The 26507-nt window shown below is 39.9% G+C and overlaps 1 protein-coding gene across 1 annotated transcript in view; it reads right to left on the bottom strand.

Moving 5' to 3' along the window:
• LOC111220677 (gamma-aminobutyric acid receptor subunit pi-like) overlaps positions 1–26507 on the bottom strand; it is a 46142-nt gene that overhangs the window by 12198 nt on the left and 7437 nt on the right. The window contains exons 2-5 of the mRNA XM_022743850.1: positions 24223–24312; positions 4367–4479; positions 2478–2545; positions 507–724 (exon numbers count right to left, since the gene is read on the bottom strand). Coding sequence (XP_022599571.1) covers positions 507–724; positions 2478–2545; positions 4367–4479; positions 24223–24275 — 452 coding nt within the window. The 5' untranslated portion in view covers positions 24276–24312. The remainder of the gene's footprint in view (positions 1–506; positions 725–2477; positions 2546–4366; positions 4480–24222; positions 24313–26507) is intronic.

The following is a 26507-nucleotide window of genomic DNA, read 5'->3' on the forward strand; positions in this document are numbered from 1 at the left end:
ATACAATACATATTTGAGCTGAGGTTAAAGCATGTGGCAGACAAACAGTAGGACATGTAAATCCCATCATCACAGGCTTAAAGGAGCTGAACAAATTCATTTGCTGCATCATTTTTAACTTTTCTATCTACAGTATAACCTTTCAGCTTGGCCCAACATCTAATCAACTATGTTTCAAACACTTGACAGCTTGACAGTTGTTAAGCCCTTGCACACAGAGCGATATCTGTTGGAGAAGTCTCTATGTTGGGGGGGGGTGGCTTTGATAGACTACAACTCTTTTATCGACAGATCACATCCTACTGTACTCATACAATCCAATATCCAAGTAATAGAATTGACACAACTCCCTGCTTTGCAATCACATTATCTTGAATTCAACCCACGCTTCCTCCCTTAGCCAATTTCTTCTTCATTCCCTGGCCTACTTTTCATTGTCTTGTGGAGCAGAAAAAAACAAACAAACTCAACAACCAATAAACAAACAGTCTTGTTCGTTATCCTACCTCAGCGCGTAAAGAACAGTCCCGTTGGGGAAGATGCGGATCAGTCTGTTCTCCACCGTGATGTCATGGAGGAAGGACTTCTTGGAGTCCACGATAAAGGTGTCAGGGACCCAGAGGAGCTCCACAAGCCGCCCATCAAGACTCAGGCTCTTGTTGCCTTCAAACACCAGGCGCTCATCCGTCCAGCGCTGGCGGAGGAATATGGTGGCGGTGTAGTCCTGCAGGATTGGTCCCAAAGGTCACAACAGGGCTAATAGACTACTTTAACAAACACATCAATAATATGCTGACAGACAAGTGAGGTTTTTGCAAACAAAGCTTCTCTTTTCGCACTTGTATTTCATTAGTCAGCTTGGGGCTTTTCTTTGCATTGTTGGGTATTGATGGCGCCAGGTCCCTAAGCCCTTCTGTGCCTGAAGCAACAGTAATCCTCAGCATTGCTTCAAGTCAGCAAGTCTGCTCTGGTTTTTAGGCCACTGAACATATTTTTTGACATCCGCTCTGAAAAGTCCTGATGTAACATCATGTGTAGCTACATAATCACTTTCTGCCATTGTCTGGCAACAAGCTGTGAGTGTAATTTCCTCACCACGCATGTTCAGCAGCACAGGATTTAACCCTCTCAGTCCCAGAGGACTGCCAGTGTTCTGTCCAAGGTTTATGTGAGGCTCACATGTGAACTGACTGGTGGATCTTGCATCAATAGTCCAATTCCTTGTTAGCAAAATTTTAATCTCTGCTTTAATGTTGTCATGGAGATTCAATCTCAGAAACTTACATCCAAGGGGAATGAATGAAAAGTTCTCATAGTTTACTTTACAGTTATTTAGTAAAGGTTTTGAAGGTTTATGTTTCATTTTGTGTACTATTTTGAAGTTTTTAAATTAGAGGTGCAACATCAATAATGGGCTGTGACTGTGTGTAGTGCTTAAAGATTTGGCCCTTGTGTAGAGTATACACTGAGGGAATACTTTATTAGGTACACCTATACAATGCAATCCAGTACAACAGCCTTTGTATTCGAGCCTATAAGGAGTTCACTACTGGTGTTCACTATTGTGCTTCCGTCAGTGACTTGGTTTGACTTGAGGAAAAGTTGAGTAACAAGTGACTTTATGTGAAGGTTTCTTGTTGTGCTTGATTAATTTTGGCTTGTGTTGTTTAATGGTTATGATAAACCCTTATTTACTGTTAGTCGCAATAAAAAGCTCACACATTACACTGATAAACTGGATTACTGCTCTGTAATGAGCGAGAGACCTTCACGATTTGGTAACCCAGTAGATTACCAGCCAGTAATTACATAATAATAAGCCTATAAACTGTCTACTATACTAATATGAAATTAAAAAAGTAAAAACTAAAAAGTAATTACATGTTCATTTGTACAGTACTAAAACAAAACTGCAAATAAAAAAGTTAAATAGAGTAAAAAGTAAACCTATAATTACCCAATAATTGGTCGGTAACTTTAACCAGACTGAAAGAAGTCTGTTTTCTTAAAAACTATTCTTATGAAATTACTGTCATAACTACTGTTATATTTAGAGCTGTGAATCATCATAATAATGTAATAATTGCTTATACTAAATGAAACAAAGTAACTCAAGACGACACTTCAGCATGTCAGTGTCAGAGAACTGATACAAGATTGAGATTTTTTCATGCTAATATTTTGCAATTTCATTTCAGCAGAGTGAAAAAACTACTGTGTAATTAATATCTAATTACTGGTTTGTGATTTCTTTGATCACTCATAAATCTAATAAATGGATTTTTAAAGACAAACATTAACTCATACTTTTCATTTCAAACCCCTTTGGTTATTCAGAAAAACAAAAATCCATTTCTGAAACTAATAAGAGTCTCAGATGCAGATGAATGGAACCAGTACATCACTTTTTTTGACCTGGGTCTGATAGTAAACACAGTGACCCCTAAAATGACAGTAGGGCTGTAGGTGTGTCTTACCATGTTGATCTCTGAGATGGTGTCAATGCTGGCGATATCCAGACTCATGCCCACTGTTACAGGACCATCTAGAAACAAAGAGGAAGCATTTTAACCTGCTGCATGGGGCATCTACTCTTTACACAGTGGATTATCTCCACATTTTGAGTGTGTTTCCATGAGTGTCCATACAAACTGCACACATGACTGAGTTGTGTGACGTAACGGGACACAGTATATTGAGAAGGCATGGAGACATACTGTTGTATAATAAATCACAGTGGTGTATAATAAAAGGTTATTGGAGGATAGCATATTTAAAAATGCTAAAGACCCCACATTGCTGGCACGTCAACAGCTGCAGTCTGTCAAGTGTGAACCTCCTTGAGGGAATTAGTTCTCCCTGATTCACCATCAAAGAGGGGTAACTTTAACTTTGCCGCTCTGCTATGTTTCATCTTTCCAGTCTGATTCTCTCTCTCATCAATCTTCATTTCTCTGAGAGAGAGTAATGAGCTTGCTGTCAGAACGCAGACAGCCTGCATATCTCTGTGTTTGCCGACTGTAGTTGTGTGTAGGTACTGCATCCGAGTGCATTTACTGTATAAGCAGGTGTTTGCATATTTTCTTATGTGCCACTTTCACAAAAAGTCTCACAATTTATAAACAAAACCCTTAAAGTTGAACATTTGACTGATACTTCTTTGGGAGTATAACTTTAGAGGAATAGTTCAACATTTTGGGAAGTATGCTTGTTTGCTTTGAGGGGGAGTTAGATGATCAATATGGCTTAGCATAAAGACTGGAAAACAGAGGGGGAAATCCTCCTACCACCACCCCGAAAGCTCCCTAACACTTTGGCCTAACTCCCGGCAAGAAAGCAAATTACCCAAAATGTTGATTTATTCCTTTAAGGTCACTTGAGCTTTAGAAATAATGATCAAGTTTGAGTTGGGGTACATTCTGCTTCAAAATGCCTTGTCAGACTGCAATGAGCCAAGCTACTGGCTGTGCCTGAGGCTGTCCGGCATATGAATGGTATTGACAAGCAGTAAAATCCTGCACCTTGCACTGAAATGTTGGAAATAGTTTTACTTATTCTGTATGTGTGGCTAAAAGATGCCACAAAAAGGATGAAGGTGTTGCAAGGTTCAGTGAAGCATCTCTGGATGATTTCTGCTTTGTAAGGTCCATGGAGGTTCTCACAGTGCTATGTAATGATGCAGATACGTGTGTGTGTTTGTGTTCACCAGTGCTTTTACCATCGGTTTGTGCCAAACCTGTGTTCCTAGGCAGCAGGACTAGTGATTCGCCTTGGTAAAGTTCAGAGCGTTATTACAGATCAAACAGCGAGTAAACAAACCATAATCACATTGTGACGGATTCCCAGAGCTTGGAACAATAGCAGTGATGAGGGATTTGCAGGGAATGATATAACACTGTTCCTCTGAAAGTGAACACTTAGATCGACTTGTTTCTTTATGGCATGCAAATCAGTCGGCTGGTGAAAAGTGAAAAATATTTGCAGCTCTCATCTTAGTTAAACTACTGACAACATTATATTTTTAGATTTAATAATGTCAAAATGTTGTATTAATAAAGTATGCACATATACTTATTTACAGGGCTCATATCAGTGTTGATGCTTGTTTTCTTCTCCACATATTTCCTTGTTATGATTTCATTACACCAAAAGTAATTACAGTCAAACCAATTTCAAAGATAAATCTGACTTGATCTCATATTATAATATAAATATGCAGTAAATTCAAATATATGTACGTCAGCCTGTATGACTCAGAGGGGACATGCAAGCACAAAATTGCAATATGAACCCCTCTCTGTCAAACACACATTTCCCCTGAGTGTTCTGTCATTTACGTGGCTGCATGTGTCTCCAGTTTCCTTACTGTCAAAGAAAGGCCTAAGGTACTTGTTGTATCCTTTCATCAGCCTCTGAATGGTAGGCGGCAGGATCTCTCCTTCCTTCACTTCTGCGTTGAGCAGCGAGCTCTCTAACAACCTGAGAACAAAGACGGAGAAAGGAAGAAAGAGAGCGAGAGAAAGGCAGAAATAAGAATTATTTCTTTCTCGTCGTGCATTTACCTGGTAGATTCCTCCACACAACCGCCTCCCCTATTCACAGAATCTGCAGGCCGTCAATTGGGTTCTACAGCAAATCTTTCAAACTGTGCTAAGCCAAAGCAAAGGCAGAAGATTAAAATGGCAACTTGGAACAGAAAAACGTAAAGAAATAGAAGAAAAGACCAAAAAAATTGCTTTGCTTCTTTTAATTATTAGATTACCTTGAATTGACTGGTTGCAGGATGTTTTAAACCATCCATCTCTGTTTCTCCTTTCACTCACGCATTTAAAATTGCTGTTTGCTTTCATGAGATTTCTTTTCTCCCGTTCTTTCTGAATGCTATCCTTAAAGGCACACTGAAGTGTGGGAAGATGATTATATTGCTGGCAATTGCGGCAGGGGAAAAAAGAATACTCATTGCGCCTTCCCCAATGGTGTGTGTGTGTGTGTGTGTGTGTGTGTGTGTTTGCGTATAAATCAGACTCTAAATACAGAACGCCAGCTCTGTAGAGAGAAAGCCCCAAGGCACGTGCTATGATGTAAGAGGGGCTGAAGCAAGACAGATCAGACCATGTGCAGAGGCAGAAAACATTCATCTCCATACACTGGCAGCATTTCAGACCCCCCTTCTCTGTCACTTGAGCGCTGCTGTAGTCAAATGTATGACAAAGAGACAAAGAACATAGAAGCGAGATGAGCTTTTTTTAATACAAACTATCAGCAAATATCCGTATTGTCCAGTGCTGCGGTGAAGATGTTTTGAAACATCAACAAATTAATTTTGATACCTCGGTGTAATTGCTGTAAACATATTAACTGACCCAAATAATTAGTTTCAATCTGATGCCAGTGTTACTGTTCACGAATCACAATGGTGTCCTCCATAAACCCTGTTGCCTTCTGTCAAAATGATACATGCTGCATTTTGGTAAAACAACATCCTCCTTCTGTTGTGTTTCATAAAACGATTTCTGTTTACTCCATGAAACAATCCAGCTCTTCTGCTACCTCTGACCCTGTGGGACACATGGCTTCTTCTTCCTGGTGATGACCTTGTTTGTACATGTTAATTATAGTACATCTCTAGATGAATGTAATGATTTATGGATGATAAAATGCTACATGGAACCCATTATATCTTGGCTCGCTGTAGGCAGACACAGCCATTGCACTTCATGGAATGAAATTAGAGTCTAAAAAATTACAGATATGCTAACAGCTCAGTGTTGCTGTGCTAAAGCAACAACTCTTTCAGTTAAAGCTAATGTTAGCATGGCGACATGCTCGCAATAACAATGTTAGCATGCACAAAACACAAAGTGCAGCAGAGGCTGACCCCGGGAACACACTGCCTGTGTTTGCATGCGTGTGGTGGCTGCGTCGCTGCTACTGCCAGCTTTATCATTCTGCATAGTTTGCCTTGGATAATAGTCATCAGGAGGCTTTTTGACAGATAATGTCACTAAATGGTGGACAGACCAACCAACACTTCCCTCCCTATACCCCTGACACTAGCATGGCTAGAAAGTGTGATTTGACTAAAGTGAATAAAGAGGTGTTATCAACTATCATTTTTCACTTACATTCAGTTTTTGGCAACATGCTGCCTGAACCAGTTTTATTTCTAACATTTGAGCTGCTTTGAGCTTTGAGTGATCAAAATCTGACTGATTCACTGCTCATGATTGACTACGAAAGACGATAGCGAAATGGAGAAAGCTCCAAAGTTGTGCAGATTTTCTGCATTAAATCACTTCTCAGTGAGTCCACATGTCTCTTTGAAAGAACTACTCATTCTTTCCATTCTCCCCTCATGAGAGAACAGACTGTTCTACTGGTGGATCCACCACATGACCTGAGAGCTGAACATCTGGACCAGAAAGGCTTCTCCAAGAAAGAAAAGCAGAGAGCAAGACCTCCCCATGAAACTCAGAACTGGTTTCACCTGACTGTGTCGAAATCAGCTTAGACAGTGGGGTAGCTTGCTCCCAGCACACTGTTGCTATGCTGCATGAAGTCTCACTCACATGGCTTGCAGCCTGTTGTTTAAGCAGCCAACAGCCTTGGATGGGAAAGCCATGTTAGTGACAGAAGTGACAGCACTGTGCCTCTGGCATACTGCATTATCAATCTGGGTCGCCCAGTGTGACCCGCGCTACCTTCACAAATGCTTTTGCATCTCTTTGAAGGGAGATGGTGCATAGCATCACTGCCGTGATATAGATGAGGAGAGCTGCCAGTAACGTAAAAATAAAATATGTTAGAAATGGAAATGTGTTGAAGACACAGAAAATTTAATGGTTGAAGAAAATATTTTTAAATTATAAAAAAAAGACTACAATTCAAGGCAAATGCAGAAAACATATAACTGCAGGTGCCATAATGTATATCATGGAAGTGATTTACTATCATATAGCACTTACTGATAGCAACAGAACTATTTGTCTTTGATGTTCACAGATATCTTACAGCCTGACAATAAAACCCTGCTTCCTTGACCAGAATCTGTGCTAAGAGCCCTCAGCTTCTCTCGCCCCATCCATCTCTGTAATTCCCCAGACTCTCTATCGTTTGGCTGTCTAAACCTTCACCTGCAGACGGGGATGAGACCTCAGTTCTCCAACCTGCCAAACAGTTGCTATCCACTGAGCCCTGACAATAAAAAAAAAAAGAAAGATCCTGAGAATGCTCCAAGAATCACACAGGCTGCTAATATAAACAACTTATCTTTGTTTTTTTATCTGCAAAGAGGCATGATCATGAAGACAAGAGGATATTTATGCTGTGTGCCGCAGTGGCAACCACACACTGTAGCACACACATCCGCATGCACGCATAAACACACACAAACAAACATCACTCATGTTTATGTCCTGTAGGGCCCCTCTCTATTCAGATGAAAGCACCGTCTGCGGGATGCACATTTTCTCAGAAAGCTTGCTGACAGACCTGACACACCTGCCCACCCGGGTGCCTATCAAGAATAACAAGATGACACCCTGAATGCCCACAACTGAGCTGAGGAGGGCCTCCGCCGTACTATGTCACAAGCTGTTGTTTGGCTTCAACACAATTGCAAAATCATTTGTTGGGTCGTGCATTAGCTGCTATGGAGATCCATGAGCATTATGGCATTTTCAGAGCAGAACATTTGAAAGTTCACTAGTAGTAAAAATGTCAGAGCAGAGGAAAACAAATCAATGATGATGTGGTTTAGTATGATAATGTAGAGGTGAGATGGTTCAGTAGCACTGTGACCTCACACCTCATTATGTGAACCCACCCGCTGGGCTTCCTCCCACAAACTAAACACATTCAGGTTCCACTTGAAATGCCTGTGGGTGTGAATGTGTTTTTCTGTCTAAAAGTGTTAGCCCAGTGATGGACAGACAACCTTCCCTGGGTGGACCCTATCTCTGACCCAGTGCATGCTGGGATAAAGCTTCTGCCCAACTCTGACAAACTTTATTTAAAATTGACGGATGGATACAAAGATTGTAAAGTGGTGGCATCACAGTGCATCAATGCACTAATCAGCTGCATGAATAAATAAAATTTTCCCTAAGGCAAGTTCATGAAAAGTTTTACATCTGCTGAAGTTTATACATAAAAGGTTAATATTTGAGTGAAGTCATTAGATCTTTCCTATGTTTCAAAGAGTGACTGAAAGGGCGGGGACTATCTGGCAGCTCACGTCATGTACAAATATCGCACTTACAGCCAGACATAGAAGAGGTGAGAGCGTATCAGTGTGCTGACAACGGTGGTTATTGGTGTCTATCCAGACCTCAAGCATGGAAGAAAATGTAATTTCCGGAAGTTTACTTTTGTTTTAATCTTTGATTTGTTACTGTGTATAGTTTTTATTTAAATGTAAATACAGATCTTAATGTAAATGCAGGTCATATGTTAATAAACCATTCTGTGTACGGCATTAAAAGGTCCTTTATGTCTTTGAGAGGTTGTTGTGTCCTTACCCTTATTGAGACCAAACCTACGCCCTTGGTCTAACCTCTGTGATTCGCGGGTAGTTCGTTGGTATGAATGAGTTGCCATAAATAATAGTTTACTATAGAAAGAGCTTCCACCACAGAAACTTAAATTTCTTCATCAAAAAATCGTAGTGAGCACTTGTCTTTAACTGACAGTTGATCTCATGGAAGTGCAGTGCAAGTCACACCAAAAATGCATCCAGCAGATTACGACTACAGCTACAAACTCAACAGTTGGATGTCGACATGAGCGACAGAGTTGCATGACACCGTCTTATTTATGAGGGCCTAATCTGTCATGGCACACGTTTCAGCCACATTATGAGTACAGACACATGACACTGTGGATGTAAACAACACCTTCTAATGTGCTAATTGGCCAGCCACAAATAATTACTTCTTAGGTCTCTGAATGTGGTTGAAAAGGAAGTGCCAGCAGGAAGTAATGATCTGGTCTGTCCCCGTTTGTCATGATCAAAATCTTCCACTGTTCTCAGTAATGAGCCCCTCTGGTTTGCTTATTCTGCTTCTCTCCTGTCTCTATCTTGTACTTTGTTTTTGTTTTGTTTTTTCGCTCGCTGCTCATCTTTTGTCCCATTTCCATTTGTCTCTCAAAGTATTAACAGTCAGTGTCTGACATTAGTCAATGCACCATGATGAAGCTAATTAGCATAAATATTACACCCATAATATGACCTCTAGCAGTGCATCCACCATGAGAAATGAGCATAAAAAACAGATAACTGTATAAGGAGTATATATATATATATATATATATATATATACACACACACCAAGGAACATCAAGGAAACGCACACACACACACACACACACACACACACACACACGAACGTACACATATATGTATCTATATTTATATATATGTATCTATATAATATTCCCTGAACATCTGGCCAGCTGTAGTGGTACAGCCATGGGCAGCCTCTACCACCACAGGATGGCCTCTGTGCTTATATACAGTCTGTGGCCTACAGGCTATGCTCATGTGTCTTGTGTTTTGATGCTGGATGTGTGGGTGGAGGAACAGGTTCAGACAGAGTAATACGGGGGTGACAGGGTGGCTTGGAATGAAGGACTCGAACCCTGTGGGGGGAATTCGCCTTTTCAGATCTTGTTTCATTACATAGCCTCCCTGCAGAGCTCCCTACCCCCCCAACCCTCCGCAACCCCCCTCTTACTCTTCTTCCCAATCTCCGATGCACACAAGGCAGCACTTGCACATTTCACAACAGATTAATTCAGTTGAACATAACCCCTGCAGAGAGTTGAGTAACACTCACTGTGGAACCCCCTTCTCCCAGTGCTGCTTCCAGTCTTCCTCCCACTCAGTAGTACACTCAACTCCAACCTGTTTCTCACTCTTCTTTCACTGATTCATGTCATTCCTCATTCCCCAAACTCTCTCAGCTGGCCTCCTTTTTGCTGCAGAAATCCCTGCTGCCACTGCCATACTGTGACACCCCAGCCAAACAAAGGAGTAAAACATGTGTGTATATGCACAGGGAGCAATTTGACTGAATATTTCCCATTCAGGAGTATGTACAAATGAGCTGAGCGCGGTGGGATTTTTTTTTTGTTCATCCAAACTAGCACACCTACTAAGTTATTCAGTTACATAGAGTCTGTATCATATTATCATATAGTTTCCTTCCTTATTCTACCAGTAAATTCAATAACAAAAAGTATTGAATCAAACCTGATATGTTAAATAGTTGAAATCCCCCTTTTGAGGGATTGCTTCAAATGATGTGGGTTATGTCACCGTGATTTAAATGAGGTCATGGAACCATATGAAACAAGGCAGGTCCTTTTTTGACCTTCAAGGTCAGAAAATCAAGCTAATTCATATTGAAATGACAGCTAATGATATTTGTGTCTTAATTCACATCCCCGGATCAAATGAAAAACCATAGTAATTGGTTCATTTTCTCTCCATACAAAGCTGAAGTTACACTGCTTCGCTGCATGACGGTTTTCAAATACAACGTCCCATTGTGACTTCCGTGGTACAGTAGGCTGTAAGACAGAGGAGGCATCCATTGTCTCGTGACAGGCTGATGGGGAGAACAGGTAAAACGTATGGCATTAACTCAATTGCCAAGGTGTGCTAGAACCCTTAGCTTCATACAGGGTGCTTCGCCTGTCAAGTTGTATTAAATGTCTTCTTTTCTTCTTTTGCCGAGAATATTCATTTTTTGCCGCTGTGAAATGGGATTTGAGGAAAGTCGCTGCTGCTCTCATATACAGAGATTAATCTCTCACTCATCAGGGACTTCCGAGGCTTCCTCAGGCCCCTCAGCCATTCCAGGCTTGGAGATGCAGAGGAAGGCAACCAGGCACCGCGAAAAAAAAAAAATAGTCCTCCTGAGTTTGTGTCGCAGGCTTTTGTGGATAAAAGCAGCTGTTTCTCCCTTTCATGCTATCCCAGGCAGCTCTCTAAGCCCCTCCACATAGGAGAATAGAAGCTCTCCCTCCTGCCAAATACAGAACATTTACTGTCTTCATAAGCCCACTGAAGTCTGATTCTCTGAAATATGTGACTTGTGACATGAAAATTGTGTGACTCTATTCTGGCAAATCCGCACATGTTATATGTACACTTTTATATGGTTTTGGCTTCTTCAATCTATTTTCTAACCTCAAAACTAAAAACCTACTGGCGTTGTAATTAACCAGTAGAAGGAGAATACTGTATCCTTTACAATCCTGATATGTCTACTGTAATGTTAAAATAACTTTTCTTAATCATTCCATATATAGATATATAGCACTGTGTACTATTCTGACCTGGGTTTCATGAATAATACATGCAGGCCTGGAAACCTCTGCTGAATATCGAGGGGGCAGAGTAAGATATGTCAATGAAGTCTTCTATCCATCACCCCACCCCCCACCACCCCGCACGCCCCTGCCAATTAAACTGAAGTACTGCTCACTTTGCGCTATCAACTTGTCATGCCCTCTTATATCCACACGGCACTCAATCAATTACAGCACCGGCACAATCAGAAATTAACCAGGATCCTCAGTCACACAGTGACTTAACAGGGCTTTTCATGTGAGCTTTACAGCATGTTTGTATGCTAATTGTATTGTTAATGTACAAGCTGCTGCTTTTATACATGACTGCTCTCCAAAACCCGAAACTGTGAAATATGTGAAAGTGTATTCTTTTATGTGTGTGAAGAGTACAACTATATCATTGCACTGGTAAACTGCATCCTGACAAAAGAGAAAACAGAGACACGTACGGCTGTCTAAACAATAAGCGGTGCTTGATTTGACAAGTGGGACTCAACATAGCATTACCATTCTTCAGTGAGTTTTTAGAGTGATTAAATACAGCTTTTGTGAACCTGCTGTGAGACAAATCCAGCAGACAGTCGGGAGCGCTGATGGCCTGCTTTCAGTCTGATGTTTATAGATCCAAATTCTTGCTCACCTCTCCTTATGCAGTTATGGCGAGATAGCGTCTGAAAGTCAGCCATGAGTAATTGATTGTGTGTGTGCACAGCTTCCTGAATGGGCTCATCCCTGGTGGGTTGCCGGTTGTCATGCAGGAGAGAAGTCCCCTACTCCTTTCCTTAATGCGAAAGAAAATTATGCCCGGTGCTGCAAGATAATGCCATTTCCACTGACTGCAAAACACTGATGCAAATTTCAGGGCCTTTTGGGAACAGAGTTTAACGGAGAAAAAGAAAACTCAGACTTTCAGGAGCCTACTGTACGTAGCTCTATAATCATGTTGACAAATGCTGTGTGAAAAGTGAGTGACTGGTTTTGTGGACTGAATTTTGACTGTTTTAATTAGAGGCAGTGTCACATTGACAGAAAGGCTGTCTTTGAGAGAACTTATAAAGGGATTCATGTGTAAGAAGGCATTTTATCCAATTTCCACATTGTCTTTTAGTGCAAAAAATGAGTAAGTCTGAATAAATGCTTGTATGGCTGGCAGCGATTTCACAGGGCAACACTGCTGATGCAAAACTTTTGTTTTTTCACCAGCAGTGAAGCTGTAGGGGTAGCAACATCTGTATGTTGGTTGGTCTAACAATACTGAATGGACTGCCTTGAAATTTAGGATAAATCCTGACTTTGGTGATCCTGTTATTTTTTTTTACTGTAGTGACACCAGGAGGTCAACAGTTTTACTTATCCTGTGTAACACTGCAAAGCTTACTTGTCAGATTGCCACACAATTAGGTGCAGATATTCATGGTTCCCTGACAATGTATCCTGATGACTTTTAATGATCCTTTTCATCACGATGAGGTTGACATTTCAACAACTCTTGGATGGACTACCATTAAATTTGGCACAGATGTCCATGAAGATGACAATAAATTTGGTACACGAATTCGTGTCCCCCTCTGAGTTTTCTACCTTTTCATCTGGTGCCACCATCAGGTTCAAATTCCAATCCAATATTTTGGACCAAATACCTGGAAAATGAATGACAGTTCCATCAGCTGTGATGTGACTGACAGACTGGTTAGTTGGCAGACTGTATTGAACCAGCCATAGCTTACCATCCCATCAGGTCAGGTCCTTACCGGGCTAATATTGTGTAGTCTGATTTTAGCAATAGCCTAAACACTGGCAGTCCATTTAATTTTAATCAGTCTGATCATCCAATAACTAATTTATCTATTTAAAGGAATAGTTCTGTGTTTTGTGAAATACACTTATTGGCTTTCTTGTTAAGAGTTATATGAGACCGATACCTCTTTCATATTTGACCCTTAGTCACAACTAACTTCAGCTAACTCCAGTCTCCTGGTTGTAGCCTCATATTTAATGGACAGATTTGAAAGTGGTATCAATCTTCTCTCTAACTCTCAGTATGGAAGAAAATAAGTGAATAAGCATATTTCCCAAAATATGGAACTACTGATTCTGATACTGATGCTGTAGGTCAACAAGAAACAGTATCAAGGAAACAACTGCACATCGCCATCAAATAAGCAGCTTTGGTTTTTCGACTGCAGAACATATATGGCATATACTCAGTATGTCTTGAAGGAGGTTAGTAAAAATAAACACTGATATATCATGATCCATTGATTTGTTTAAGTGAATCAAGTTGAACTATGAAAACTACTTTATTGAAGGTTTTTTTTTTTTTTTTTTTTACCTCCAACCCTTGGAAACAAATTCTTTCAATTAAAACTAAACTGTGTGCAGATTCTGAAATTTAATGACATCAAATCTTGGCTGAAAGAGTCTAAATCAAATGAAATGGACTGAAAGATTACACTGGAGCTTGATGCTCTGTTGACAGAAACTGTAGACGCCAGCTGCAACAAGTTAGATTTTCATTAAGGGAAATCATCAAAGATACATTTTATGCTTTTGTGGGTAAACTATAATTACTTCAGCATTTTTTCCTGTCCATTACAGAGTAATGCCATTACCAAGGAAAAAACTGATTAGTTATGAAGAAAAATTTAACCATCCAGAAAAATCCTATCAGCAGAATAATTAACTGTGTTTTCCTTTCAACGCCAGCCGAGACGGAGTAACAAGCTTGTTAATGGATGCCTCATCCGAACATGTCCGCACGTAAGTGAGGGAAGAGTCATGCAAATTTATGCTGAATTCAGAGCCGTCATGGTGTAAACAACGTTACTGTACTGACAACCGTGTGTGAGCTAGGAATAGTGAGGTTCCATATGACAAACTTATAAAAAACTAAAAGTGTGAATGTTAATTTATTTCAGCCCTGGGAATATGTGTTTGGATATGGATGAATGTAAAAAAAAACAAAAAAAACTGCCAATAAGAGCCACCATGCCAAAATTGAATGCACAATACACCAGCACTGCACTGCAGGTAAATTTACAATCGCACAAGTCTGAAACATGGTTGAAATTATTATTGTGAAGCCAGAACCATTTGAAGATCAACCACACACAGATGTTTAAATACCCTCGCAGTTGTCAACTTGTCCAGGTTAAAAGCACCTCCTCCACCACCCCCGACTCTCCAATTAAAGGCTGTCAGAAACAAGTTAAGCTGCTGACAAAGAACATAAGAGTTAAGAATAAGTTGGCAGCAGTTTTGTCACAACCATGAGACGACACATTAAATCAGATCCCCAGGGTATTCCAGGGTTCGTCAAGCAGCACTTAATAGAGTTCTTTACTATTTTGCAGAGTAATATAATTCCAAGTATAATAAAAGTCTAATTATATTCTAAAAGAAAGTCACCAACCTACTATCATTGTGCAGATAAATGTCTTGGGCAGGATTTTGAGATGCATCATTTTCTTTAATATAGTTGTTTTTAAGTTTTGATGAAAAAAATAAGAAATAAGAAAGAAAGTTGCATAAAGTCTCCACACTGCGAAGCATTTATATTCTGCAAAAGGAATTTTGAAGGGAGAACACTTGGAGCCTGGAAGCTAAATCCTTCTCAGTGACAATATGTTTGAAGAGAAATTCTTCCCTGAAAGAGCACACAAGACACCTGTAACGTTTTTATTTTGGTAAACGAGCTGAAAAAGTGTGGATCATTAATATCACTTTTATCAGATTTATCAGATCTGAGTGTTTGGTTTTCCTGTTAAAGTGCAACTGCATTTATCAAAACTTTTATCACCCTACCTAGAGGTTATACCTACTGTACCATTTACAAAACAGCGATTTTCTTCATGGAGGCCAATTCCAGCTTACCAGCTCATTTCACAGGAAAACACATCCTCAACCAGGGAAATGGAAAGCAATTAGAGTTGATTGGAATAGTAATTTGCAGACTGCAGACATTAGAAACTAGAGAGAAGACTCAAATTTGTGATGCCATCAGCAAAAAAGTTAATAAAAGTCCCTTCTGGTACTGTAGTTTGGGGTTCAAGTGACAGAAGCGACTATGAGAACAAAAAGAGGGATGTTTTGGAGACAATTGTATCCTTTGTTGTTAAAAGCTAAAAATACTGAAATTAAAACTAGTGAATTAACTAGTGAACTTTGTCTCCCGTCATTGTTCTTTTCACTGTGGAGAAGTTTGAGCCTTTGTAGCTGAAATCTGTTCTGATCAAACTGATCAAGAGTCCTCTGGTGTTTTGTTATGTTATGCTGTATGTTTGTTCAGAGAGAACGCTGCTTTTTCACTGTGAGGATAGGACGTCTGGAGTGCTGGGTGCAGACACAGGGGCTGATGTGAAGCTAGTTGTTAATGTTCAGTAAAGTCCTGTAAGCCGTAGGCTGGGTGCTTGTTAAACCATAATGTTTTCTTTACTATTTCTAAAGCAGTGTCCCAGTTCAGGGGCTGCATCCTTTGGAGGATGAGGTCTACGAAGGCCGCGGTCGACCACAAAGGCCAAACCGAAATGAGACAGTCTGGCCTACGAAGGATTCCCACTTCGCGTCCCCAGCTGTGTCCACCATTACCATTGCCTCACAAACCACCGCTCCTGTTGCCTAGCAACCTCTTGAGGTTTTAAGGCCCTTGGTTTTTTAACAGTTGTACAGTTAGCTGTTCAACTGAGCTGAAACCCAATACTTACATTTAAAAGTGTGATCCTCAGGCTCTCACGCAAGTAATCTTGGGATCACAAAGGACCCACCCACTGGAGCCTTTGTTGCCCAGGAAAAGAAGGCCGCATTTGAAGGAGCCTTCAAAATGGGACAGCCTTGCTTCGCTGCTCTGATGCAATCGCTCTTCAAATACAGCCTCCAAATGACGCGGCCCCTGAATTGGGACACAGCTTATACCTGTAGAATACTAAAAATAATGTGACTTTTGTCAATGGTTAATATGTAATGTGTGTAACTGAATGATTGCGGTGTTCATGCCCACAACCAATCATCAGCGAAATGACAGAACGTGAGTGATACTCAGAGCTGTACTGGATGTCGCCAACTTGTGAAAACTGGGGAGATTTCGTGAAGTCTCTTGGCCTGAACTTTCTGTGACCTCAGAGTGATTCAATTACAGTGTTACTCTTGAGCGTTATCCTGGGATCATCAGGAAGTGAAGACTTTAAAGCTGTGGTGTGTGAGTCTATTAGATGCATGACAATCAGTTTGCAAGTGGCTTTTAACCTTGAGAAAGTGGTTTCGTTGTGAGGCAGATACAAAGCAAATGTCTATGATCTTGAGTTTAGAGTCCCTGTCTGATGGGAAAAGCTATCTGCTACAGTAACATCCCTCTTAAAGCAAGCAAGTGCTTCTTTATTAAATCTTCTTCTACACGAGCTCTAAGATTTTAGAGCTCAAAGGAAGAGCCAAAATAAGATCTCTGGTTAGTATTAATTAAAATGACACTACAAAGCGTTATCATGGTAATAAGAGCCTTATCCGTGTCTTCAGCTTTGTAGTCTTGTAATGTGAAATGGACCTTGGAGCTTTGGAGGAGCTCATGAACAGATACTGTACATACAGTACAGGCTTACTTCTTTAAATTTTCTCTTTGGATACTGAATCACTTAACTAAATTCAGTCACATTGAGACAGTGGAATAGTAGCTTGCAGGCTGTAAGTGACACCGTAGTTGTTTGATTTAATGCTGTCTAAGAGATGGAGTGCTGACCTTTCCAGTTTATGTCAGAGATGAAGGTTTCTAACCAGGAAAAGGAGATGTGGTAGCTTTTGAACTTTATAGGATTTGTACCCTTTTCTGCAGTCACGCACAGTCTGCCATATGTCATCTCATAATTTCATGTTTTCTGTAACAAAGCAACAATAAAGGTGAAATGAAAGGACGGTGGTAAAAATAGAATACAATTAGTGCAACACAGTTATTCAAATTTTACTGCCTTTTATATTAGTCATGGACCAATTTGCTCTGGAGAGATGTTTATGTCAAACATTTCCTCTTCATTTCTGTTATAGCACAGCTCCTTTCTGATCACATCATTGACAGCTGTTTACTGTACTGTAACAGATTCTTGTTTCGGGTCATCTAACACCACTTACTGACATGGCTACATCTTTTATGGCCTCTGATTTCCGACTACACAACCTGAAATGTCAAACAAGTCCTCCGGCCTTAACAACCATGTAGGCTGTTAGCTCTTATCCTCTGTGTTAACCACAAGAGCGGACCAGCGGCAGGTACACTGGATACCCGTTGTCATGGTAACAATAATAAACATGCAGTCAAGGTTGAGGAATGGTTCCAGTTTGGTTTGGTTTAGGCCAAATAAAAAACTACTACTCTTTTAGGAAAACAGCTTGGTTTGCTACTAGTACTACTACTTCCTCAAGGTTAGATGATCTTTGTCATGGTTACAATAATAAACACGGGTGGTTGAACAGTCATGGATGAAAGAATCAACACTAATCATCAGTTTGAAATGGGAAACTAACAGCTGTCTCATGTATGAAAGACAGTATGGAGATGTGATAGTATTGAAGTCTTCTTTATACTTGCCCACAGAGTGGAACAGGAGACCTTGTATGGCAGTTTTAGGGGTGTCAGTAATGATAATGATGAACTCTCATGAATGTACACTTCCTCATGAATAACACTCACTTATCAGGCTGAAACAAGAATTTTTAAAGTTATAGGATGAGCCTATGCAACAGCCAAACCTTACCTTCCATTTCACTGCATAAGTCTTGTTTACATCACGGCTGATTGGAGGCAGAGCCAATGCATCATTTGACCTCTTTAGCGAATGCTGTTGTACCTTTTTACATTCTTGACAAAAGTCCAATGTCAGCAGGTCTGGTTTTTTTAACCAGTGTAAAAGAGGCTTTAGGCGCAATATATCCTGTAGTGGCACTGGATGTAAATTGTGAGGTGTGGATTCCTATAGGAACATAATTCCTGGGAATACTGGGATGGAGAGGGTGCCAGTGGCCAGGACTGGAATGGCAGGAAAAGGATTAGCTGAACAAATGCATGCATGTTCTAGTTATGAAAATTCACAAAATTCAAATGACTATTATAGTTTAAACATTAGAATTCAAATCACATGCCCTAAAACCTCACACTTCTAAATGGGAACATCTGTCTCGTTTATCTGCTGCAGCAGGCAGTGAGATCAACTCCTCATGCAAATTTAATATCAATCATTTGTTAAAGAAGACTCTGTTTAATAGAATATGTTTAACCCTGTCAAGAAGAGAAAGAGAAATCTAATTCTTAGACCTCTGGGACACTTCCTGCAGTCCAAACAGCCAGCGAAATAAATTCACATTTACTTTCACAAATCAAGTGTTTGTATTGTTCCCAAGAAATCTGTTGTCAGTTGAGGACAAAGTAGTCTTGCAGAAATACAGAGGCCAGTCAGTACATCCAGCCCATGGTTCAGAAGGTCGAACACTATAGAATAATCCGGTCTAGAGTGAGAAAATTCAGTGACAATAGCACCATGACTAACTTCTGTGGAAATGAAAACGGCAGAGGAGCCCAACAGAGGGAAGATATTGTTCCAGATAGGGGACCTACAATTAAACTTAATGAACATGAAAAACTAGTTTTCAGTTGGCTTTGCTGCAGAAAGTGATAAACGATGAATTTAAAATGGGCGAGACAAGGCAATTACTAACAGCTGTCGTAGTAAAGAGAAAAATGGATTTTGTGAAATTTAAGAGAATCTCCATTGCCTCATTATTTAACTCTGGAGAAACGAGGCACTGTGGTTTTTTTGAGTGAAAAATATAAATATTCACTGTTAAAGACTTCTCCCTTGACCTCTCCTCTGACACAAGATAGTTGACTCGAGACGGAACAACAAATTTTATATCAATTCAGTGGTGCTAAATGCACAACTGTATAATCTGACCACTTAAAAATGCAGTCTAGTATTTAATGGAATTGAAAAAAGCTGCTGAAATCCTTAGAAAATAGGAGGTTTTTCAGCTGTCATTAAGTGAAGACCTATTTCTAACCAACCCCTCATTGCAAAAATCCTGGAAGCTTTTAGTATAATCGCTGACAAAATAATGGGTGTAGTAACATAGGTTATGATGCGTTTCTATGGTTACAAGTGCAATAACTGCAACATCCCTGGCTGCAGTTTTAAGCCACTTTGTGTAAAGGCTAAACTCTGACCTTATGTGTTTTTTGTCTTTCAGTCAAACTTTAAATGGGCCGTGGCATTAGTTCTGAAACATCAGTGGTGTTATAGTTTGGTAACCCTTGACAAGTGACAAGAGAGAGCAGCTTCAAGCATTAACTTGTCAAAAGCAGTAACATTGAGGATCACTCTTCCAAATCAATGTGCCATATCATTTGTTGGAGTCTAATGTCATTCTCTCACTGTTGAACATACCTTCAAACTGCATCCAGCGACATTGTCTGATTCTGATTTAAGAACAGAAATAGTAAAATACTCCCAAAACTGAAAATTTCTTTTAATCCATAATCTGAACAACTCTTCATAGATATGATATAGTTACACTAAAAACGCGATTTTTAACATTAAAAAAACTCAATATTACACAAGTAAAATATTATTTAAAGTCATTTAATTTTCCTCATGTACCTCTGAAATGTTCTTTTTTGTGGTGTCAGGTTTCAGACAATCCAGTCATGTAATTATCTGAGCATAGGGGTACACTAATCTCTCCAGTGACAATCAATAAAGAAAGATGACATGAAATGGATTTCTATACAGGAGTAAGTCGTGTTTCTCCAGTAAAAGCAAGAAGAGCATAGCATAAGCCTTTAATCTGCCTGTAATAGGCTTCGGTAAAATTTTATCCATGCTTTCTGTAACCAGTGCTGTGAAACCATTGGTGCCTATATTCAGTATTATCGTGCTACTTTATATTATTAAGCCTCTATTGAGAGAGATTAAATGAGAAATCAAGCATGACTGCTTTGATGCTGCAGCCTGTGTTTGTAAATGTGGGCTGCTAAATTACTTGCAGAGGAACGCAGTGTGGTTACAAATATATAAATATACCCTTTCTACCATGAAGCTGTTCTAACAAAGAAATTCACATTTGATCATATAGTTGTAAAATTAGATGACTGCTATATGGAATACTTTCTTCAGATCATTTTTTGACTTTATCATGGATTATACTAATTGGACTAAACTCTAACCTCTGAATAGTGATGCTGAGGCTGTGTGCTTTATGTGCTACTTAGAGTGATACTTGACATTGAAAGAGTTTGGAGGGTGTCATCTACTGCTTTTAGACTTTCCACAGTGACTTTGCTGGATGTAACATTAGCCTCAAATTTTAGCATGCTAACTAGCTTAGCACCTAAATACAGGACAAAGTAAGTTTCACTTCCAATGCTACACATTAAGCACATTAATCAACTATCCACATTTATTACTTGGATTTCAGGTGTAACAGTCGAAATTGTGAAATGTGCCTAAGACATGCTGTGTTACCTACATACGAGAGAGGCTGCGTCATCAGTCTGCGCTTTGTTTTACTTTTTATGTAAGCAGTGCATCTTGATGAAAGTGGATGCCTATTAATGTATGATGGGATAGAGCTATCCATCCGGGTATGGTAAGGTTGAAGTGTATTAAGTTAAAAAACGACAAGTATTGTGGAAGTCCCAGCGCTTGTGTGGATGTGATTTTTTTGCCTCCTCTCCATTTCTCCACACTCTCCAGACTGCCTCAACCCAAGTACATGGACCAAAACTGTTACACAGGCTACATATTCATGAATAGCATATCCATTTTGTGGTATTTCCTCACTGCATGAAAGCTAGTACTGAATGATATTAGTACATTTTTTTGCCAGGGAGATGCAGCTTTTGCTTTTGTCTCATACCATATCATATATGTAGCCATAAATACCCATTTAAGCATTTTTAAAGGCTCTTGTATTAATACCTTATACCTATACCTATATACCTTTGTTTTTTACTGACTTTCTAACTCTTGCAAAGGGCACCACCATCAATGGTTAGAACAAATTAATCAATGCATTAAAAAATAAAGTGACTTTGAAGCGTGTGTGAGATCTGCACCATTGCCTCTTTTAGTCAACAATCAGTCAATTAAATACTTCATATGCAACCAAAGCCACGGCCTTGCGCTTCAGATGAGACAGATTCAGCATTCTTTTTTTCATTATGTATTCTAAGTAATTGCTTTTTTAATAACAAGTTTAGCTGTGATCCTTAGCCACTCTTCTTGAATTTCTTACTTTATTCTTTTCATTCAATGAGGAAAAACAGTGCTCCAGTGCTGCCCGGGTTTTCAGTGATAGCCATTGCAACATGAGAAATGGAAAATATCTAAGGCAAGATTTACACACAAGCATTTCAGAATTAGCCATTTGGAATTCATCTATATTGGGTTTATACTGTATTCTCATCATGAAGCAAGACATCAGTCTTTCCACAGAGTTCAAACAGGCCATTCATGTCCCTGTGAGCATTTTCTGCTCGAAGAATGTGTGGCTTTCATGACCCTTTATGAGCTTCCACTGTAGCAACTTGTGACCCGTAACAAGGTACTCATTTGTTCAGAGGTGAAGGTCTTGGCAGTTTCAGCATTCTCAAGGTCATAGGTCATTTTCATAAAGCTGTTGGATCAATGTATGTATGATGGTGAAAATGGGTGTAAGACATTTGTATTCAGCTGGCAGAGGGCAAGCAGTCTTTCCTAATCACCCTAAAGCTATCAAGGCTTCTGAGCTGAGTGCCTCACACTGAGAGGGTTTGCTGATAGGCTGCAGAGCATGGCAAATCAACTTTTCAGGGTCTCCATACACAATGTCACGGAGGTCATACCAATTATGTACTGAGCTGTTTGGTACCATTTGCAATCGCTCAACATTTAATTTTCATAATTAAATACTCAGGATTAGTTTATGTTTATCAAACACTATTAGTTATCAATGAAACACACCAGAGTACTTATGAACATTTGATGGTGAAAACTCAAAGGGGTCACTTGTCACTAAATTTATCTTAAATTTTCAAAAAAACAGTGTTTTCATGCTGGGCTGAACATCACTGCACTGACACAAAGAAAAAACGTAATTTCTCTATTTTCAAGAGCAGTTCCGAACACAAGCTGAAGTGATTGAGCATCACAAGGCAAAGCTGCACACTAAGCCTTTTGTTTTTATTTGAAATGGGAGTCAATGACGCTGACACTTGGAAATGCTTTTGCATGAAGTGTAGGCTATAGAGACTGTCAGCTGCATATATTTCTCATTCATGTTATTATGTATTACATATGAATACTGTGTATTGTATATTATTTCTGAATAAAGGTTTTCATGGGTCTAAAATGGACATGAAGAAAAACCTACCCAAACCTTATCCGCTAATGCTAAGAGTCCACAACCAGCTAGCAGCTCTGTGAGGCTGTACTTTGGCGCAGTTGTGCTTTGAGCTAAATGCTAACATACTCAAAATAACAATGCTAACATGTTGATGTTGATTATGGAGGACAGTCAGACCCAGCCTAAATAGACCAGAGGATAATTAGGACCAATCAAGTGCAGCCCAAACAGACCCAAATAGAGATAGAAGCCCATTACTGGCAGCGGAATCATTGCTCTGGCAAAAGAGCAGCAATACACATCATTTGCCCTGTACTTCATGCTTTTTACCTTTTGCTCACATAAAAATAAAACGTGCTTTTTTCATGCAGTTATTATGTAGAATGGCCTCAGTGCTGAGAACGAGTCTGCTTGAATTGGCGTAAGTCATCGACCTATGGGCATTGGGAACCTACCCCAGCTCATTAGATTGAATATAATTTGGACCCAAAACAATGTCTACTTCTGAGATATCTCTGGGTATCTACTGGGTAATGAGTCTGCAGAACTTGGCGGCTAGCAAATAGCATAGCTACATAAATAAATAAAAAGAGAGGTAGATAGACAGATAGCTAAAGTTACATTTGAAAGTCATTCTTTCAAAAATAATATCACATTTTTGCACTGATAAATTGACAAGCAAGATGCTTTGTACAAATTCATATTCTTATGCCTTTCTAAGCCTTGACTGACAAGCTTCAGTGCTTTGATGTCCACAGTGCAGTGGATGCAGTGTCATTACACATAGACAGTTCACTCAAACACAACAATGATCAATGTAAAAGTAATCTGCATGGGATCTTTGAAAGCTCACAGATTCATGAAATTAAGTCATTTGATGCTTGAATGACCCAAATCTTGCATATTGCGTCTACACTGAAAGCAGATGCATTTGGCAACATACTAGTGTAGCAGGCAACCTGCTACAGCACATTAATCCCAGAGCTGATTGTGCAAAGAGGCCCTGCACTAAACAGAGAATATCTTATAGCAGGATTCAGTGGGACCCAGAGGGTTTGCCTTATCTAATATGTGCAAAGTGCATTCTGTGCTTTGAAAATAAACTGTAAGAAGAGGAGAGGCTTCTCTTCACGGTAACAGACAAATGTGCACCAAAACATCCCATCATTCTCTCCGTATGACCTCTGCAGGGATTATAACACCAATTGTATGCAATGACTGATGCATGTGGTGCTGGATCCTGCCTCATCGCTTCTGCTCAGCAGTGTCATGAACGTGGCGATGGAATTTCAATGCTTCTTGTCTGATGCATGGGGAGTTGTTATTGAGTATTGATGGTTCACAAGAAAATGATACAACTGAGTACCTCTCTCTATCCTCATACAATGCTCTGGTGTTATTACAAATTACAATCTGACACGACTTGATTATGCTTCTTGCCCGTTAAGATAGCTGTGTGGCTACACATCCCAGCGGTTGTATTTCTCCTTCTGTGAGCGGTCTTACCTGCAAATGAGGAGAATGGTGAACGCGGTCCCTCCAGATATGGAGAAAGCCATGGCTGCTGAAGGAGTGGAGACACCAGGTGGAGTTTATCTGCAAAAAGAGCACATAGAAAACATGCAATTTAGATGTGATGAGAGTAGCTATAGATAAAAAGGATTTTTCTCCCTTTGAAAGCAATATTGTCCAGTGCATCCTAACAAAGATGCAACACTGTACTTTTACTGGACCAGTGACTTCTAAATCTTCTTTTCTCCGCTGGCAGGCATCACAGGTGGTCTGTGACCCCTTTCCTATTTTTAATCTTTACAGTCTACAATTCCAAAAATATTTTTCTACTGAGATGATATCTATCACCAAGGTAACAATGGTTTCTCTGTGCCACTTGGTTATCTTTCACAGATTCTTTCACAGACACGGAAACATGGGACAATCTGGGCGTATTTCTAAATCACACTGCAGCCATTTACAGTACTGACATACCCGAGAGACATTCTCTCAACAGCCTAATGACCTCTTGTTAATGACTTCACCCCTACTCTGAGTCTGGCACAGAGTTCCAGACTTGGGTGAAAAGTAATAAAGCATATTGCAGATTCCTTCAGAGAGACCTCTTGTTCCTGCTCCCTCCCTCGCTGCCTCTCTTAAGATAAAAGCAGGCCGAATACCTTAAGAGACCAGAATGACTTAAACAAGGAGCCCTGAGTGCCGTGGACAGCAAGCTGGGCTAAGGAAATATTTAATGTCAAGTTGAAAGCAAACTTCTCTGGCTGTGGTGTTAAAAAGTAGCTTTACAGTGATGTAAGGTTTGCAGTGAGACCTGTTTGGTGGTGATGTTACCTTTATGGCTACAGGTCTGGTTACATAACACTAAGTGCATGGCTCTGCAGCACTTAAGATGAGGCATTATCACTGCTAGGGGTAAATACAACATGGTTGCCACAGTAGTCTTTGTTACTGGGGTTACACGGGCACACAACAATTACATAACTTGCCCACAGGCCCCACTGTATTTTTTCATTTTTTTATGGACATAAAATCCATTTGGTTCATTTTTGTGTATCAGTGGTATCGCCCACGGACATCAAGTGAAAAACTACACTAGTTATCAGTACTAGTTATACTGAAAGTGTCTGCTCCGGGCATCAGCAGAGCAGAGTTGCACCACAGACAGTGTTTTATCCTGTGATGAGAGGAGAGTTGACCGACAAGACAGTGGTGGAGGATTTGGTGTGAAAGTGAAAAGCAAAGCATCTATGTGGCGATATCTCAGATTTAAACCCAATGCCTAAAGGGAACCTGATAACATTAATGAGGGTGGCAGCATCCAGAGGTAACACTTCTAATCTGCAGCTATTGAGCTGACATGTCTTTTCTTGAAAAACATCCAGTGTAATTGGTAACACACCTTGGCATCACGACTGTACAGCTGACAACGGAATTTACCACCACACCAATAATGACTTTATGTGCTGTACTCATGGTAGTCTACGTAATTGACATGTATAACATAACACATATATATTACAGTGACAAAATACAGTTAAAATTCCTGATATTCTTTAGATTATTTTCAATGTTACAGGCTACAGGTTTTGTAGCCAAGTGGGCACGCATCAAGCAGAGCACATTGCACATAGCTACAATCAGGACTCGTCTACATGCTTGACCTATGACCAACTTTGGTCATAAATGGAGAAAGCATTGCAAAGATACAGTATGGCCTACACACTGTTGCTGTTTTTGCTGTCAGTTTTGTCACAGGCGAACGGACCGCGGTGAATGATGACATGACTGATCCTGACAGAATTGCAGGGATGTTTGATGTTTTCACTCACTACTGAAGTCATGCTCATTCAGCTGTCCTGCATTATGAGTCATGAGCAAAATGTAGAAAAAGAATACAAGTGCAGACAGAAAGAAATAAGAGAATGAAATCTACAACATACTGCAACCACAGAATATATTAAAAGAGCAGGATTTCACATACGAATAACACCCAGGTTTAATAGACTCAGTGATCAAACAACAGGTAACACAATTAATTTTAGCATGACAGCTATTTTTCCCTTGTGAGAGCCCACATCTAAAAACTAGCCTAACAGACTGTGTGTGCTATTCCAGCAAAGTCAGTAAATGAGTAATACAGGAAATCACCCTCATGTAAAATAATTAAAACCCCTTTTAAAATTTAGAGCTATTGCTAATACAATATTTTTTTGCAGTACTGTGCAGTAGAAAGAAAAAAACATCAGTTATCATATTCTACTGCACACACCTCTTCGCTG

Source organism: Seriola dumerili, unplaced genomic scaffold (assembly GCF_002260705.1).
Source record: "Seriola dumerili isolate Sdu_G_001 unplaced genomic scaffold, Sdu_1.0 BDQW01000073.1, whole genome shotgun sequence".
In the NCBI taxonomy this organism is placed as follows: Eukaryota; Metazoa; Chordata; class Actinopteri; order Carangiformes; family Carangidae; genus Seriola; species Seriola dumerili.